This window comes from Talpa europaea, assembly GCF_964194135.1.
Source record: "Talpa europaea genome assembly, chromosome: 16".
In the NCBI taxonomy this organism is placed as follows: domain Eukaryota; kingdom Metazoa; phylum Chordata; class Mammalia; order Eulipotyphla; family Talpidae; genus Talpa; species Talpa europaea.
In genome coordinates, this window is record NC_140084.1 from 4232918 (window position 1) to 4249967 (window position 17050).

Consider the following 17050-nt stretch of genomic DNA (forward strand, 5'->3'; position numbering starts at 1 on the left):
GTTTAATCGGAGAATATTTTCTTGAATACTTTCCTGAACTCCTTGCAGTTGAAACTTTTCAAAGGAATGCCAAGAAAAATGACTTAGTAGATGATACTAATCGTGTCCAACAAAATGTGCATAAATACAACATAAGTAGGATTTAGAAAACAGCGATAATAATGTGGTACTTTAAATAAGGTCAGTTCACTACAGAGTCCACCCATTCTGGGACAATGCAACACCTGCAAGTCTTTAATAATTATTTTTAAGCGTCAATTTTATGGGCGCTATACATTATAGTTATTATTATGATTGAACAGGCTTGAGGGTAATACTGAGAGGACAAGGATGACTTGCTGTTAAGCTCAAGTACAATGATATAAAGTACATAAAAGTTACAATCAAAATGTGATGAATGTGGTCTGGCTTCAGGAAGGTGTACAATGAAAAATCATCTCGAGTCTGAAGCTCAACTCAACATTTTTTTTGCAAGATGAAATATAGTAAATGAACAAGGGTGGAAGCGAGAGAAAGAGGGAAGGAGACGCCACAAAATGACGACAAGGAATCTGAGCAGGAAGCTGAGGGCAAGGAGAGGGCCAGAGCAACGTTCAGTGGCCGATCCTAGACCTTTCCGTATTAGGAGGAAGTTTCAGGTTGGTTTCCTCTGAAGAACAGAGATAGGGCTAATTTTATAAGCAAAATTTAAGTGGCCCCCACCTAACGTTTCCCTGCACCATGACGGGAATTTCCAATCTTGAGGATGTTGACATTCCAACAGGAAGAACAATGTGTAGCAAAAACACATGAGCTCTGCCAGTCATGTACCCGTGCACACATGCTACATTACACGTGGTGCGATGATGTGCAAACACATCAAGCATACTAATTATGTGCTTTGTAAAAATTAATTTCTCAAAATTTTCAACAAGGATTTTGAAAAATCTACGCACAATTAAATTGGAAAATACAGCCTCTTTGCTTTCTTTTTTTCTTTTCTTTTCTTTCTTTTTTTTTAACAGAAAAACTATTTAAAATTATGATCAAATCTTCTAAAACCATGAGAAGAGTTGTTGGCTCATCCCTAGATTAAAAACAAACTGAAATAAATTAGATTTTATGTTGAAAAAAAAGTAATTCAGTTCAACAACCTGTGTGCCAAGTTTCTCTCATATAATTTGAAACAGTCAAGCAATAAACTCTGTAAAAGGAATTTCTAATGGAAGTCTTGAAAACACTTGACTCCAGCTTGCTACTGGGTGCCATAATAAATCCAGAAACTTAAAACCTCAGATACAGTGGAGAAGGAAAAACTTTCAGTGGGGCTATGTAATGTATAGTCTAATAAGAAAGCTTAAGAGGCAAAACTCTCTGCTCTAGTGAAAGCTTCTTATACCTCATTCCCCAGGCACACAACTCCCTCTACTCTCACCCATCACTCGCCATTTACCAGCACCTTCCCAGCCCCCCCAGCCCCTCGTAAACATTTCATTCCATGCTATAGTAAGGAGTATGAACACTAAAAAAAAAGCCTCTTGAGTTTCAAGTCAAAATTGTTGTAACACCCTTTAGAAGATGAGAAGATTTTTAGAATACAGAAGCTAGGTTATGAAATTCTGGAAAGTCGCTAAGTGAAACATTTATGAGAGAGAATGATGAGGCTCTTTTTGAGTAATAGCTTTAGGAGGACTGAATTTGGGGGATAGGTAGAAAACGACCTTAGAATTAAAGGAAAATCTTTGGGTTTTGTTTTTAAACTGCGGCAAACATTTTTAAAGAGTACGGTTGAAAGAAATGAAGGCCACTGACAGCTCTTTATGGAAACACAGAAGACAGTTGCTGGAAAGGTGGCACTTCGGAGTAGGTTACAGAAAGATGCTAGTAAATTCAATGAGGTATCATTAAAATCACTGAGAAAGGTGATGGTTTGGCTCAAAACTGCCAAATGAGTTCGTGGGTAAAAATATTGCTCCCTGATTTAAGAGTGCATCAAGAAAAAATTTGTCAGAGTATGTTTATTTGACTCTGGATCATATCTTGTGGTGTTGGGTCAAATATAAATCAGACCTGAATGTTTTCTTCCTCTCACCTCTACAAGTAGAGGGGCCGGTTATGCAGACAGTCATGGTCTATGAAATGGAGGGAGCACGGCCAGGAGGAGCCTGTGGGGATCGGAAGAACCCAACACTCGTTTGGGTTCATCTTTTGGGGGCCACTTTGAGGATCAAGTTTAACAGATTCCAACTAGTTACGAGAACCTGAGAATTATACACAATATTTCAAGAAGTCCAGTGGGAAATGCAGATTTATTAGCAATTAAGCTGGGAAAGTGAACTTAGAGTTTTCTACTGTTTTTATTTTTTGATAGAATTATACCAAATCTGTGCAATAACGGGATTATTTCACAAGCATCAGATACAATGATTGGCATGATAAAAGCCTTTGATTGAAAAAAAGAGAACAAATTGATTTCATGAACAAATACGGCTTATTTAGTAGTCAAAATCATATAGAAACACAGGTTCCTAGGGACAAGAGCAGCTATTATTTAAAAAGTAAGGAGTGAGCCATTTCAGTCTCTTCATCTTAAAGAAGTTGGCCAGAGTCCTTAAGTGAGGGAGTTAACACCAAATCCAGTTCCGAGATAAATTCTTCCCACCCTTTTTAGTTGCTTCTTTCCTCCAACAACTTCCTAATTTTTAACTTTCCCTCTGCTCTCATGTGTGCACTGATACACTAATTATTATTCATCGGGACAATTTCTATGGTTTATATAAACTGCTGGGAAAATACATTGAATTGCTATCAAAGAAAGAGGTTAGTTAATATAAGTAATTTAAAAAACAGGGATAACAGAATTGGTTTTTTGAGTATGACATTGTTCACCGGGCAAATTCTAAGATATTCAAAACAACAGTAAGAACTTTGGTGACGTGAAAACAAGAAGTGACAGGTGTCACCTCCCTTGTAATGATAATGTTTGCCTGGTTATCCCTGGCCCCAGAAACCCTTCCATCCCAGAACCAGATGCGGCCTCGAAATGAGGGGACTGGGCAATCGCACAAATCGAAATTGAGAGACCTTATGCAAACAACTATCAATGGGTTGGAAAAGACTGGGGGAGCCACTCTAGAATAAAGGACCCCTAAAAGAGGTGACGATTAAGTACATAACCTTTGATTGGAGACTACATCAAAAGAAAGCAAAACAAAACAGCTATTAAAAAAAAAAGCAATAAAAGGAATTACTGGGTTGGTTGGGAAACATGGGCACGACAGTGAACGAGCGGGCGCTACCGTACTCTCGCCCCTGTCATGTCCCAGGTGCCCTGTGGCCGAGTAGGAGGGTGTCCCTGTCCCCAGAGGATATGCAGAGGTTTAAAAGGGGGAAGTGACATGTGCCCAGAGGTCTCAAATTCACAATCGAACCTTTGATCTCTTTCTATATATCCAAGGGGGTACGTATTGTTTCTATGTCTCTGTCTTTGGCGGTGGGTGTGGTGGAGGGGAGGGTTGGGGGGGTCGGGAGGGAGGAAAGGGCTCAGGGGCAGGTGCGCAGAACGCAGAAGAGGCTCGTGTCGCTCACAAATACGCAAGGGGGTGAGAGGCAGGTGGGTGTTCACTCTACAGGCGCCTCGCATTTCTGGAGGCTTGCAATTTTTCGAATGAAAAACCGGGCACGGTGGAAGGAAGGAATCCTGTGTCTGTGCACGGGAGAAGCCCCTGAAGCCTGTTGTTTCTCACGTGGCGTGCCTGCAAGGGGCCTCTTTGTTTTAAGACTTGACGGTCTTCTGTCAACCAACGAAGAGGAAAAGAGGGGAAGACAGAGTGCCTGAAAGATTTATGAGGGAACTTGCCTCCACGGGGACATTATGGCACTTAACATGATTTTTAATTAAAAAGGTAAACACCCTAACATTTACTTAAAAAAAAAAAACAAACAACTTAGTACAAACTAGTTACACATTTGGTAAGAGAGTCTAAATATTTTTGGAGTTGAAAAAGTCAATAAAAGGTAAAATCATTCTGATTTTAATGTTCATGTACATGTGTTCACTGGTTACGGCTTTGCATTTAATTTAAGACGGCCTTTTTAATAAGCAGAAAATGTGCATTTTTATATTGTTTAAATTTTAATATGGATTTTTGTTCAAAACAACACAGACATTCAGGCTACTTGTAAATGATACAAGATTTTTTGCTAATGAGGCATTATGTAGAACATATGCAAAAATCACAACTCAGTCTTCCAAAATAGACCACAATAACAGGAAAAAACATGATTTTAATAAAAAAGAGCAGCACTGGGCTTTTACTTCAAAGCAATTAAGGGCTTTGGATAACCAAAAGTTTATGTCAAGCTGATGCCAAACCAAACTGGTCTATTAAACACATACTATGAAGAGTTTCTGTAATATTCTATGAAAAGGCTCTTTGCCATAAATATCAAGCACCGCACTCTGAAGATTACAACTACGTTAAGTTCATGTTTGAGAACAAGGAGTCCAACATCCAGATCAGACTTCTAGAATTTCAAATCTGAAATAATGTATCCGTGAAAGACGTTCAAATATGTTTTCCATTTTGTGATTTTTCTCTACAGTAAATTATACCAAGTTTTATATTCTCCCCAACATTTTTTTCAACAGTTTTCCATTAGTCTCAAAAAAATTGCTGTTACACATAAAATTTTGAGCTGTGTGTAAACATACAAGGGAAAAAACCCTTGAAGATCCTTATTTGAAGTCATTTCTTCATTTTTCAACAACTCTATTTCAAGAGACAATGTTATCTACTACAGGGACCCTTCCTGTAAGCAAAGAATATGTAATTTCCAGTGTTATAAAAGCAGAGGTAGGGGTCCAAGAGGGCTTATTTCCTTGACTTTTGCAACAGAGGTTCTGTTACCGTAACACTCATTTTGTCTCTATTTCTAATTCTTGGTGTGGCTGAAAAAAGACTGCTATGGAGTGAATGATAAAACCCCTCGAGGAGGGCATTCATTTAGTTTTGAAGGGAGACTCTTCCATGTTTATACGTTGGTGTCTCTTGCTGACAATATTTATAGTAAAAAATGAGCATCTATCATGGTAGTGCTCCTGCTGTTTCTCATTCTAGAATTGCAGAACTTTTGGATCTCCTTTCAACTAACTCTCTGGGTCCCAAATGATGTTGTCCATTTGGGAGATGGGATGTCCACAGCGTCCCCCTTACTATTTTGGAGACCATAAGAAATTCAAAAGGGAACATGGTGCCTGATAACTCTGTACTCAGAGTTGAGTAAAGCCGATAGGGACGGTTTTCAGACTTGGGCTTGGCCGACTGCAAGAATGTTTATAGTCCGATAATATCGAACGTATGGCTGAGGGCAGCAGATCACTGCGCTCAGTGTTGGCACCTGGTCCTTGAGCAGGGTAGGGGAGACCTCACAAGGAACCGCTTCTTGGCTTCCTGAGACGTCTAAGTCTAAATCAGTTCTTCCTTTGGGAACCTGGGTAACTCCCAGGTATTTAAGCTGGTTTAAAAAACAGGTTCAAAATTACATTTCTGAAATAAATATAACTCTCAATAATATTTATGTTTCTTCTGCCCTGCACTTAGAGGGGTATATAAATGTCATAAAACATATAGGATTTCATTACATAATTTAATTTCTCACAGAACTTTTTAGGAACAGAAATTATCACATGTAATACTAATCTTATAAACCTCTGAAATATAAAGCTTTTCATACACTTTTACTCTAATTTATTTTTTAAAAACAAGTTTCATATCATGCATCTTTTCTTAGCTTTTTCAAATTCACCATGTAACGTTAGTTTGCTAATGGAGAATTATTCTGAATCTGAAGTGAAGAACTAGAAAAATCAAATTAGGTTTTTCTGAGTAAGAATCTAGCCACATAATTGAGATATCACATATGCTGGAAAGGGGAAAATCAAATAGAGGCTCGAAGTCTGGTTTTATAAAACCAATGGGAGAATTAAAAGAAGAGATACAACAGCCAAAGGCCACGTGTACACCTCAGCCGGATTCCAATTCAAACAAGTAACAGAAAGAAACTTCACAGACACTTGAATGTAAACTGATTATTAGATGCCATCGAGGAACTGCTGGTAAAAAGTCATAAAGGGAAGAAATTAACTCAAGATAGAATATGGTGAAAAGAAAAAGTCTTGCTGGAAGCAAAATGTGGAAACAGAGAAGCAAAAGAAAAGGTAGTAGGGACAAAACGACATAGGAGGATGGGATCAAAGACATTGTGTTACAGAACATCAAAAATGAAGACGCGCAAGGAGAATATCAAAGGGCTCCAGTGTGATCATGATAATCAACAGAATTAGATGATTTTGTATTTTGAATACTGAATGTTAGGAGAGGTAACACCTCTTTGAGATATAAAACTGGTACTGCATTATAGAAACTGCTACCTTTTAAGCTTGAAAAACCTTAGGGGAGGCTGGACTGTTACTCACGAAGCATGCCAACAGCTGAGTCTTTGTCACACCCTTCTGGACGTAGGGACGATCAGATGGTATCCAATGTCATAATCTTGGTAAATGAGGCAAATTAGTGAGGAAAATAAGACAAGGCAGAGCAGGTAGGCAGGGTGTCTTGCGACTAGAACTGTTGATAGCAGTGGCTAGGCCGACAGCAGCGGCTAGGCCGAGAGTGGCTTATACATAGGATGTTAAGTAAAAACATGATTTTTCTGTAGACAAGATTTATTCTTCTATGGCACATGATAAAGTATTTTAAACTAATTTTAACCTTATCAAAGTGATATTTCTGTTTCAACATACCTTTGATCTGTAGCCTGTTGTTCTCGAAGTTGAAGAAGAGATAACTCAATTTCATTTTCTTTCCTCCTCAACTGAGTTTTTAGGATCTCAGCCAAGTGTTCTAGTTCTTCTATCTGGCCTCTCTGTGACTGAATCACATTTTCTCTGAAAGAAAGACTCTTCGTAAGGATTTTTAGTTTGAGGAAAAAGTTGCAGCGTTGAAAGAAAAGTTCTTCATAATGAAGAGCAAGCAAAAGTTAAACATTTTAGTTTAAGTGCCTCTTGACTTAGAGAAACAACAGATTAATGTGATGATTTGGAAGTAGATGTGGGCAAATTCAAGATACTGCTTTTCATAAGATAATGTCCTAGGCAAAATACTAGACTTTGGCTCAATTAAATTATTTATTGATCACCGTTAGGTACTCCATGATCTGATTCCCTTTCAGATAACTTTTATGGCTTGGCTCCTTCACGCGCACGTCTGCATATATGCCATCCAATGAACACTTGAAAGAGAGCTGGCAGCAAATGGACAAACCACACCGGCATCATTTCTGGACACATATGTACCTGTCACGTCTGGCTGTATCCTCGGGCAGGGAGCCTTATAAACTGGTATGAGCCCCGACTTTTCAGTAATTACCAGGTAACAAAATTTGGTCTAGTATTTTAGTTCATTCTCTCAAGGCTAATCTTTACTGTAACTGGAATTTAAAATATTCAGAAGAAAAAAAGTTTAAGCCCATATTATTTTTAAGCAACTATCTAAAGTATGACACTCCGTCTTGTGTTTTCTCTTCCTCATTCCAAACTGTTACTTTTTGACGATCCAGGTGAAGGCCCGTAGATGAGGTGGAACCTTAGTACATTTGCGTGATTCACAGACACTGAAGCCATGAGGCTTTTATTAACTGAAAAAGTAAGCTAAGTGTGGCAGAAGTAACTTCTGAAACCATAGTATGGTGAAGAATGTGGGGCTGTAGAATCACAGTAAAACAAAATCTAAAATCCATATGTATTTGATAACTCCAAACTTTTAAGCCACTCCCTCCGATTTTTTTTTTTAAACCACAAAAAGTCTATATAATTCAGGATCTTAAAAAAAATTACCTGTAATTTTTCTGAGGATGAAAATGTTGCCTCTAAAGATTATACTATTCTCAAAAACTGGGCATTATGCCATTCCTTTGGTGGGGGGGCAATTATAATAAAGGGGACTATTCTATAAATCCTTCAGTTGGTCTAGTTGGTTAAATTGGTCATTTTCCTCATTTTACTGAAAACATGTTATATAATATATGTTCTTACCCCCAAATAACTAGCTATATTTTAGTGAAGCAAATTATTTACACATAAACCAATTTTGTTTAAAATAATGGGAAGGGAAGGATGAAGAAAAAGACATGCTAAGAGTTCTAAAATGACCACGATAAAGAATACTTACAAATTTCTTATTTCTCCTCTGGCTTCTTCCAGTAAACTGTTGCCATATTTTGTAAGCATGGGCTGAAGAGTTTCTGCTACATCTACATCTTGGAATCTAATACCTAAAAATAAATTAATATGATTATGGAAGTGAAGTTAGAATAGAAGGACCCTTGATTTATAAGTATATTCGTAATACAATAAAGTTACTTATTAAGTACCGACAGATATGTGCTCTAAAGAATTAGAAATACACTGCCAGAGGAACTATTAGATATCAGGCGCCAGCAGGCATTAAATAAAAGACAGCAGCAAGTGTTGCCCATTTAACAGATTTTACTACTGAAATCAAATTACCCAGATATAATCTGATAAAGCTCAGATTTAGAACTCCTGAAATAATTTGACAAAAGCAAAATCTTTACTTTGGGACTTTACAATATAAACTGAGATATGGAGGAAAAGGTTGTAAAAACTTGAATTCTCTGGAGGGAGGGGGGAATTTTTTAATGTTTAAATAAGTCACTCCTATCCCTAATCTCATATTTTGAAACTTATCTCAGTTGTGTGACTCACAGACACTGTGAGTGTATGTACAACAATTGTTTCTTGCATGTTGATTTATTTCACCCCAAGAAGAAAACCCGCATTTACACAGAGGTGATTTGAGAAGGGAACATCAAAAGTATTTCTTTAAATAACACATTTTGCCGTCACTCTTAAGATACCATTTTTCTTATAAAAATAGTTACATGCAACTTTACAAGCCTGGCCTAATACCTTTACTTATGTTAGCTACTTCACATTTACAGAACAATTAAACTATTAGATTTTAGGGTACATAAAAATATAATAGAAAATTTAGATTTTTAAGTGGCGAAAAGTCCCGGAAATACAGGTACAGAAAAATTGTTTTTAGAAAAGTTTACTTTTTGAAAATGAGAATTTTAATTAGGATATCAGGACTACTATTTGCTACTTTCAAAACTTTCAACATCTATTTTATTACAATCTCGACTAAAGAATAGAAAAGGCTCTGCCTAAAACATTAAAACAGTTTAACATGTTAAAATTTTTCAATTATATTATTTGGCAATAATATTAATCCTTAAGCTTTGTCTACATAAATCATCAACAAACTGATCATTTCTAGTGGAATTTAAAATATCCTATTTATACTTAAAAATAGATTTTAAAACTTTTTAGTGTCATGTGATTTGTCAATGGTTACAGTTTAAAATTGTTCACTTTATAAAAATCTTTGTTCTACTACAGGTTCTTCACAATAAAACTTGTTTCTGCATTCTACTGGTCATATCTTAAGCCAGTACTGCCACCCTTTATCCTGAAAAGTACAACGAGATAAAGATCACTGTATAGCAAGTTGGGGGTAAGACTGCTGTGGCCAGAAAGGGTTTGGGATTTTCTTTCAGTCACCCCAATTTGAGGTATTTCTGACATGTTTGGCCTAAGTTCCAGCCTCAAGTATAGAATCTATTAAGATTACTAAGGTACTAATAATGTTAGTAATTGTTAATAATGCTTCAGCTTTACTCAGAAAGAGTGGGTAGGAAAGCATTCACCATTACTTAGTGCTTATGCAGCTTCTACATCTTGGTCTCTGTACCAAACAGTGAAGAAAAATCTGAAGCTAGATAGTCGTATTTTCAAAAGACTCTGCTGATTTTTTTCCCCACCCTATGGAGAAAATTCTAGCAAACTCATCTACTCATGATTCATAGCACTAGGTTAGTTTGCCACTTTAACCTAAAATTGGGGCACGATTTTTATTTAGTATAAAAAAGTTTGCAGACCTTAGAAATCATCTTGCCCAAAGATAGTCACAGATGACAAAACTGAGGGTAGGAGAGAACATTTTTTTATAACATTTTTATTTTATTTATTTATTTTTTTAGATTTATTTATTTATTTATACAGGCACTGGGTACAGTCAGAAGCGCGGGAGGGGGAGAGAATTCACCAGAGCCAGAGCGGGGAGCAGAGCAGGCAGAAGGACTGAAGCACACTGCTGAGGGGAGCAGCGGGCGGCAGGAGAGGTCTGCCGTGCCATGTGGGACCCTCCTCTGGTGGCCGGGGAGCAGCCGGGGATTGAACTGGTGCTGCAGAGGCTGCGGGCAGCTTCGCAACCCGGCGCTCAACCGCTGCGCCACCGGGGAGGCCCCAGAAGTGACTTTTTAAAGATGAAATAGATTATTGTGGCACCACCATCTCCTGACCTTTCACGTGATCTGGAGTTATCGCTCCATTTCTCAGCCTGGGAAAACGAGGTTCTGAGAGGTCACATGTTCTCTGCCATGTAAAAAGTTAATTATTGGCAGGATGTACTTTCTGATTTATAATTCATCATGATTGCTTCGGTTACATTCAGAGTCCACTGCCAATCTCACACAGGGAGAAGCAGCCAAGGCCTTTCATGCTGCAGCTGCCTCCTGCCTGAGAAGGCCCTACTGGCTCCAAAGGAAGTGTCTTGGGACCAGATAATGTTAACATTTTGGCTTGGAAAAAAAAAATAGAACAAATTTTTCTCCCTTTCTATTCAATATATGGTGCTTTTTCTTCCTCCATGAATTAAAGCTTTTACAGTTTTTTAGGTGCCTAAAAATTTTGGTTTTTATGTGAAGGATATTTCAAATGAAGGTCATTAGAGCTAAGCTTTCATTTCCTCCCCAGTAGTTGAAATTTTTAAAATGTCACTTAACATACTTACTGACTTTTCATTTCATTATAAAGTTTACATGTGGCTGGAAACACTTGGGAATTTTTATTGAGAATATTTAGGGTCTTTCTACACTGAGTCTTGTCTCTGAAACTGAATTGCTTTTTAATCTGGTTGGTTTCAGGTGAATCATTTTCAAAAGGAGCATTTTTGGAGATGGAAGAGATTTTTATGTTCATTTGCTTAAACCTTTTTATTTTACACATAAAGAAAACTGAAACTCAGAGACATTAGAAGACTTGCCCAAGATCACCAGCTAGTAAGTCGAGCGTCAAGAAGCCAACTTTCAAAAACCCTGGCTACGTGTTCATTCCCCTGTATGCTGCCTGGACGCAATAAGAGCGGTTTAAACAACTTTGTAAATTTTATTAAGGTTCGTTGGACAAAGAACTTAAGTGTGATCATGTAAAAGCAAATCAGCAGTTTTCCCCATTTGCCTGAGTCAATGTGATTCCCATTTTCCATACGGAAAACCAACTCAAATGAAACTCATACTTAGTTTCACATGTCGTTAAGGATGGGCCGGTACATTCCATATTTTCCTAAACAAAATTGAGTTTGATGTCGTCACTCTTCAATCAAATGTTCTTCATGTTAATATTATACGATTTTATAAAAAAGCAAGTAAAAAAAAAATCTACCTTCCACTTTCTAAAAACACTTTTGAAAAACATGAACAAAGCAAAATAAACCTGCGCGTGTATATAACGCAGCCTACCAAAAGACTGACATTGCGGATTTAATATAAAGTTTACCTTTTCGGGGGCCTTCCTGCGGGCCTGCATTGTCATTTATTTTTCGCCGCCCCGTGTTAATACGAGACTGTACATAATTGTATGGAGCTTGCCTGTGACCCTGGATCTGAAGCTGTTGTTTGGCTGAGATCAGCCTGTTTTTGAGGGCTTCATTTTGCCTTTCAAGCTCATGAACTTTCTCTTGCAGTTGCTCAATCATTTCTTCCATTTCCAGGTCTCGTCCCAGCCGCTTGGGGCCGCCACCAACCCGCTCATATCTTTTCTTGTCATTAACTAGCCGTATTAACTTGGTGGCCATTCTAGGGAAATAATAAAAAGATGAAAAGGAATGTGAGAAGTCAGCATAAAATGCATTCTGTTGAAAGGAACGTAATCACTGTGAAGACTTCAGTGCAGAACCTGAATAATACATTTCAGGTTTTGATGTGCCTATTACTGCCTGTGAGGAATCCTTTGATGATAATTGAAACCACTGGGCAACAATCTGCTTTATAGCACTGACAAATAACAGTTTCCTAAGGCTTATCATTTAGGGTTAGTAAAGAGAGGACACATATTTACTCCATATGTTCCTCAGATGCAATTTTTAACGCATGACCTTATGTAGGAATGCTGTATGCACTTAAATGTAGTTACAGATTGTGGATGTGGTGGGTTATATCCGCAATCCACAGTGAGTTAAAGCTTTTGAAAAGTGTATTAAGACTGCAGCATTTAGGTGATATATTGTTTTTAGTTTCTCTAGGATAAAGACATACTGCAAATATCAAAACGTTAGCATGCAGAGACATACACATATAAAAGCCCAATGAAAAATTCAAAAGGAACCAACACGCGCGATTAAATGTTGCCGAGTGCTCCAGAAACATACATGTCTGATGGCAGAAAACAATCCGATGGAAAAATATTATTTTAATGCTACCTTTAAATTTTGACATAAATTGTTTTTTTTTTGACATCTCCCTAGTTTATACCTTTGACTCTTTTAAGTTTTGACAAAAACTGGTTGGACAGAACAAAAGACAGAAAGGGCACATGGGGGTGATGTAATATACACGTACGGAAAACATGCCTGACAGTGAATGGAAAAATCTTGGCAGGACAAGAAAGAAAAGGTGGCTTTGATGAGAGACATAAGTTCAAGACTTTACAAAATTGGTCGCACATCTTCAATAGCTGATTCTAGTTTATAGTGAATCTATTTTTATAAAGACCCAGACAGGAGATTGAAAATAAAAACACACTTCATTTTTCTTTAAATGGGGTTTGCTTTATTTTAGCATGGTTATGGACAGAAGCTTTTACTTAAGAGAACAAAAGTGAAATAAAAAAATCCTTAATAGCTTTGGGATGTCATAGTACAACCTTTTTTTGCCCTAAGCAGAGTCCTCTGTAAAAGCGGTAGTAATACATGTCTATCTACACTTCTGGCTACTCAGTCTACAGCATGTGGCCCAGGGAGAGCTATGCATAACATAATCAGTTAAGATTGTTTTCTCTTTCCCTTGAGGCACATCCATTAAACATGCTTTATAAGGGATATAGAATAATAAAAACCAAGATCCAAGAGTACCACAAACACCCTAGTAAAATAATCAATGGATTAGTTCCTTTTCCACCTAATCCAGAGAATGATATATCATTGGGAGATCTGGCCAGGTATCAGAGCCCATGAGAGGCACACTCTATCTAGTCCTTGATGAGTTTAGGGTCCTGAGCCTTACCCAATGGCTTATCCAGTAAATATGGAACCATCTAAATATCCGAATCTTCCACTACACAGCGACTTTCACCCAGTTAGAGATCACGTTCAGAAGACAGACAGGCCCAGTGATAATATAAAAAAGCAGTCAATATCTAGAGAAAAATAAATGACCCCGATTTTTAAGGCAAGACAATCACATCAATAGAATGGCTTTAAGTGCCTTGAAGGATGGTCAATCAAATTTTGTTAAGAAACCCAAGATTATATCTGCTTATCTAGCAATAGCAATAATTTTCACTGGTTTATTTGATATTAAGGAATCATAAGTGATCCCTGTGTACTTGATTTATCAAGTCTACATTTATACCCAAGAAAGTACTAGTTACAATACTTAAGATAAATTTAAAAGCAGCTTTACTCATGTATCTAGGGAGTCACTGGCTCACTACCCTCAGATTGGAGGAAAATAAAAATCCAGGAGGCTAACTGGCTTGAATATACCACAGACTAGTGGCAGAGAGAGAAGAGAGTCTATGCACAGGACTGGACTCTTCAGGCATTTTCTCATTAAACTGATGACTCATCATTAAGTGGTTTCCATTTTCTGGCTAGGACAAATTACTAATGAGGTCAAGGTTGTGAATTCAATTCTCTCACTGACCAATTAGGTCTACAAAGGAAAAAACACTGTACAGTGTACTCACTTGCCTCACTCCGACAGGTTGGCATGTGTGTCCCCGGTCAGGGAAGGAATCAGGCAAGTGAGTCACACCTCTTGAGACAAGCCTTCATCGGGACACAAAAACCAACTCAAAGCAAAAGCCCCCACACAGCAGGTCAGTGGGTCACTAAGACAGAGTCCACAGAGCAGAAACTGAACTAGAGTCCTCCTCTTTGGGAAAATCCTGGGAGGAAAATACCCCATCTTCTTTCCTCAAAGGCTGGCTCACCTTTTCATTGAACCTAGAACATGAATCCAAATACAGATCTCTTCATGTTTACAGATGAGAATGTATTTTTGTTTTTCCTGCCACACATTCAGAAGACAGTGTTTCTGAGTAAGAACAGAGGAAAGCGGATCTATCCTCTCCAGAAATCACCCTTGCACAAACTTTTTGCACACAAATCAAAACTAGCAATGTTTCTTCAGACACTGCAGAGACTTTAAAATAAATATAGATCCCAGTCTAATTCAAGCAATGTTAAATATATTCCAGAGTTTTAAATAATGTTTTCATTAGCAGGCTCCAAATTTTAAGGGAACATGCATTCTAGCAAGTTCGAATGCTAATTACTTTTTCAAACTTTCATTTAAAAATCAAGACATAAAAAACAGATGCTTTGGCATTTGTCTTTTAAACTATAAATATTAAACCAAAAGCTATTTATAGCTCTGACACACTCACGGCACTCTGAGCTATTAGCGCTTTTCTCTCGAACAGCAAGTTCAGATATAATAAACACTCGTAATATTTTGCTTTACTATTCTAGTTTGTAAGATTTTCCATTTCTAAAAATTGTATTTATTTACAACCTGCCTTGTCCAAAAAGGAAAAGATTCAAGGTGGTGTTTTCAATTAAGTTTATAAAAAAGCATATCCTTCAAACTTTACAGAGTTAGAAAAAAAAAGCTAAAAGCTTTTTATCATAACCTTTTAATTTTATCCTCTTGCTTGCGGGCATGCTGCTTAAGCAAAATGTTCTCATCGTGCAAACGCAAAAATCTGTCTTCCAGTTCCTCTCGACTGATACGTGACACGGCCTGGCGAGACTTCATTGTCCGAGTTGCTGAAGTTTCTGCAAAAGTGGCGAGGTAATGAAGAGTAGGATTAGTTAATACAGTCTCTAAAAATGATAACTGCTTATCAATAGAATCTCCGATGTACTCATCTCAGATATTTTTCCTTTGAGACCTTCAACTAATAGTGCTTTAAAAAAATGCTACAGCACTGCTCACTCAACTGATTGGAGGTGAGAAGAAAAAAATCCTTGCTGTTAATACTTTATACGCAATAATAAAGATTCGGACAGTAGTACCATTAAAAAAATGTTTCCAAATAACCACGCTTTATGAATGTAAGGTCGAACGCTGATTTAATAGTTTTCAGTTTATATGCTGAATGTGAAAAAGTACAAGGCTATCTGAAAGTATTACTTTTTTTACAAAGCAAAATTTCTAACAATAATTTGAATTCCATACCAACTACTTAAAGTTGGCATTTTTCTACATCACTGTTAAGTACAGATTTTCAAAAATATTACCAAAGAAGCAAAAAGCAAAGGGACAAACATAAAAGTCCTACGATGGATGACTGAGGGCAAGAAGTGAATTTAGGAAATCAAAACCAATAAATAGCTTTGCACACTAAAAGTTTCTGTGTATTTTGAATACTTGATACTCCCCCAAAGATACAGCAAAGCTTAGACATAGTATTTTACTATTAAATACTATTTACATGCATTCAACCAAAGTTGAATAGTCAAATTTTATCCATTCCAATGAACAATATATGGACGGCTTTTTTGTGGGCATTCAAGGCGGCCACTTGCCCTGTTCTGGTTAACAGGTGTAGGAAGATGCCAGCGTGGAGTATTTTTGTATCACGGTCTTCTCAATGACAAGTACAGCGGCCTGAGAGCGCGGCTGACACAGCAAGCTGTACACAAACAAAACCAGTCCTATACTCTGAATTGTTTTATAAAGCAGTCCTTTTCTTTCTCAATGTGAAAATACTAAAATAATTTTAGCTAAAGAGTAGTTCTCTAGCAATCACTACGTCATAAAAGGACAGAGAAAATCTTTATATTAATTTGATAAAATAAAATCACTATCACTTGTATAAACAAGCCATTTTGAGATATTTCACTTGAAAGGAAAACATTCTTAAATATGGCATTCCTCCCACATAAAATTTAAACATAAAGAAAACATTTTAATGGTGAATGTGATTTAAACCAGGCAATTCAGTTTGGAGGTTTGATACTATCTGTGTAGCTTCTACTGAAGTATGGAATTTCATAAGATGATTTATAACAAATCTTTATCAGAACAGAGGGAGATTTTACATTTTCTATGAGCTGTTGATAATGGATGCATGCAGTAAAATACCACATGTTTTTCTAAACTCTCAATCTTGTTTAGTCCAATCAAAAGCTATAGAGTTACTGAAATGGCTTGGTTTGTAAGAATATCAGAAATACTTTAAATTGAAAGTAAAGACGTTACTGATCAAAGTTCATAACAGTAATAAACAACAGCTGGCCCTACCTTGTAACCCTCCCATCCCAAAGAGGGTTAGACCCGTATCTTTCACAGGCAGGTCTCCTGCAGTCTCATCAGTTGGAGTAGACATGGCCTATCTGTGGAGAAAAGAAAATTCAAATAAAATCTTTCCAAGTTATTACATAAACTATGCAATGGACTGAACCAAATAAAACGAATATGGCACTAGAACTTTAATGGACATCTTATTGCCCACATGTGCAGCTTGAAAAAGATGAAAGCGTCTCTCCTAAAAGTAATACTACATTCAATCATGGACACTGTGCTCCTTTCAACAGTGTATTTCCTATAGTTTGCTCGGGAAATGAGGTAAGATTATCATTCTTCCTTTTTTCTTCTTCCTAATCCTCTGATGTGAAAATGATTTCCCCAAATTTAA

General features: G+C 37.1%; 1 protein-coding gene across 2 annotated transcripts in view; it reads right to left on the reverse strand.

The window, feature by feature from the left end:
- RPGRIP1L (RPGRIP1 like) overlaps positions 1–16741 on the reverse strand; it is a gene marked incomplete at both ends in the record, with an annotated part of 83335 nt that extends 66594 nt beyond the window's left edge. For both annotated transcript variants that reach the window (XM_084257407.1, XM_084257406.1), the window contains 5 exons: positions 6785–6928; positions 8211–8313; positions 11684–11982; positions 15041–15185; positions 16657–16741. In XM_084257407.1, coding sequence (XP_084113533.1) covers positions 6785–6928; positions 8211–8313; positions 11684–11982; positions 15041–15185; positions 16657–16741 — 776 coding nt within the window. The remainder of the gene's footprint in view (positions 1–6784; positions 6929–8210; positions 8314–11683; positions 11983–15040; positions 15186–16656) is intronic.
- Between the last annotated feature and the right edge of the window lie 309 nt (positions 16742–17050).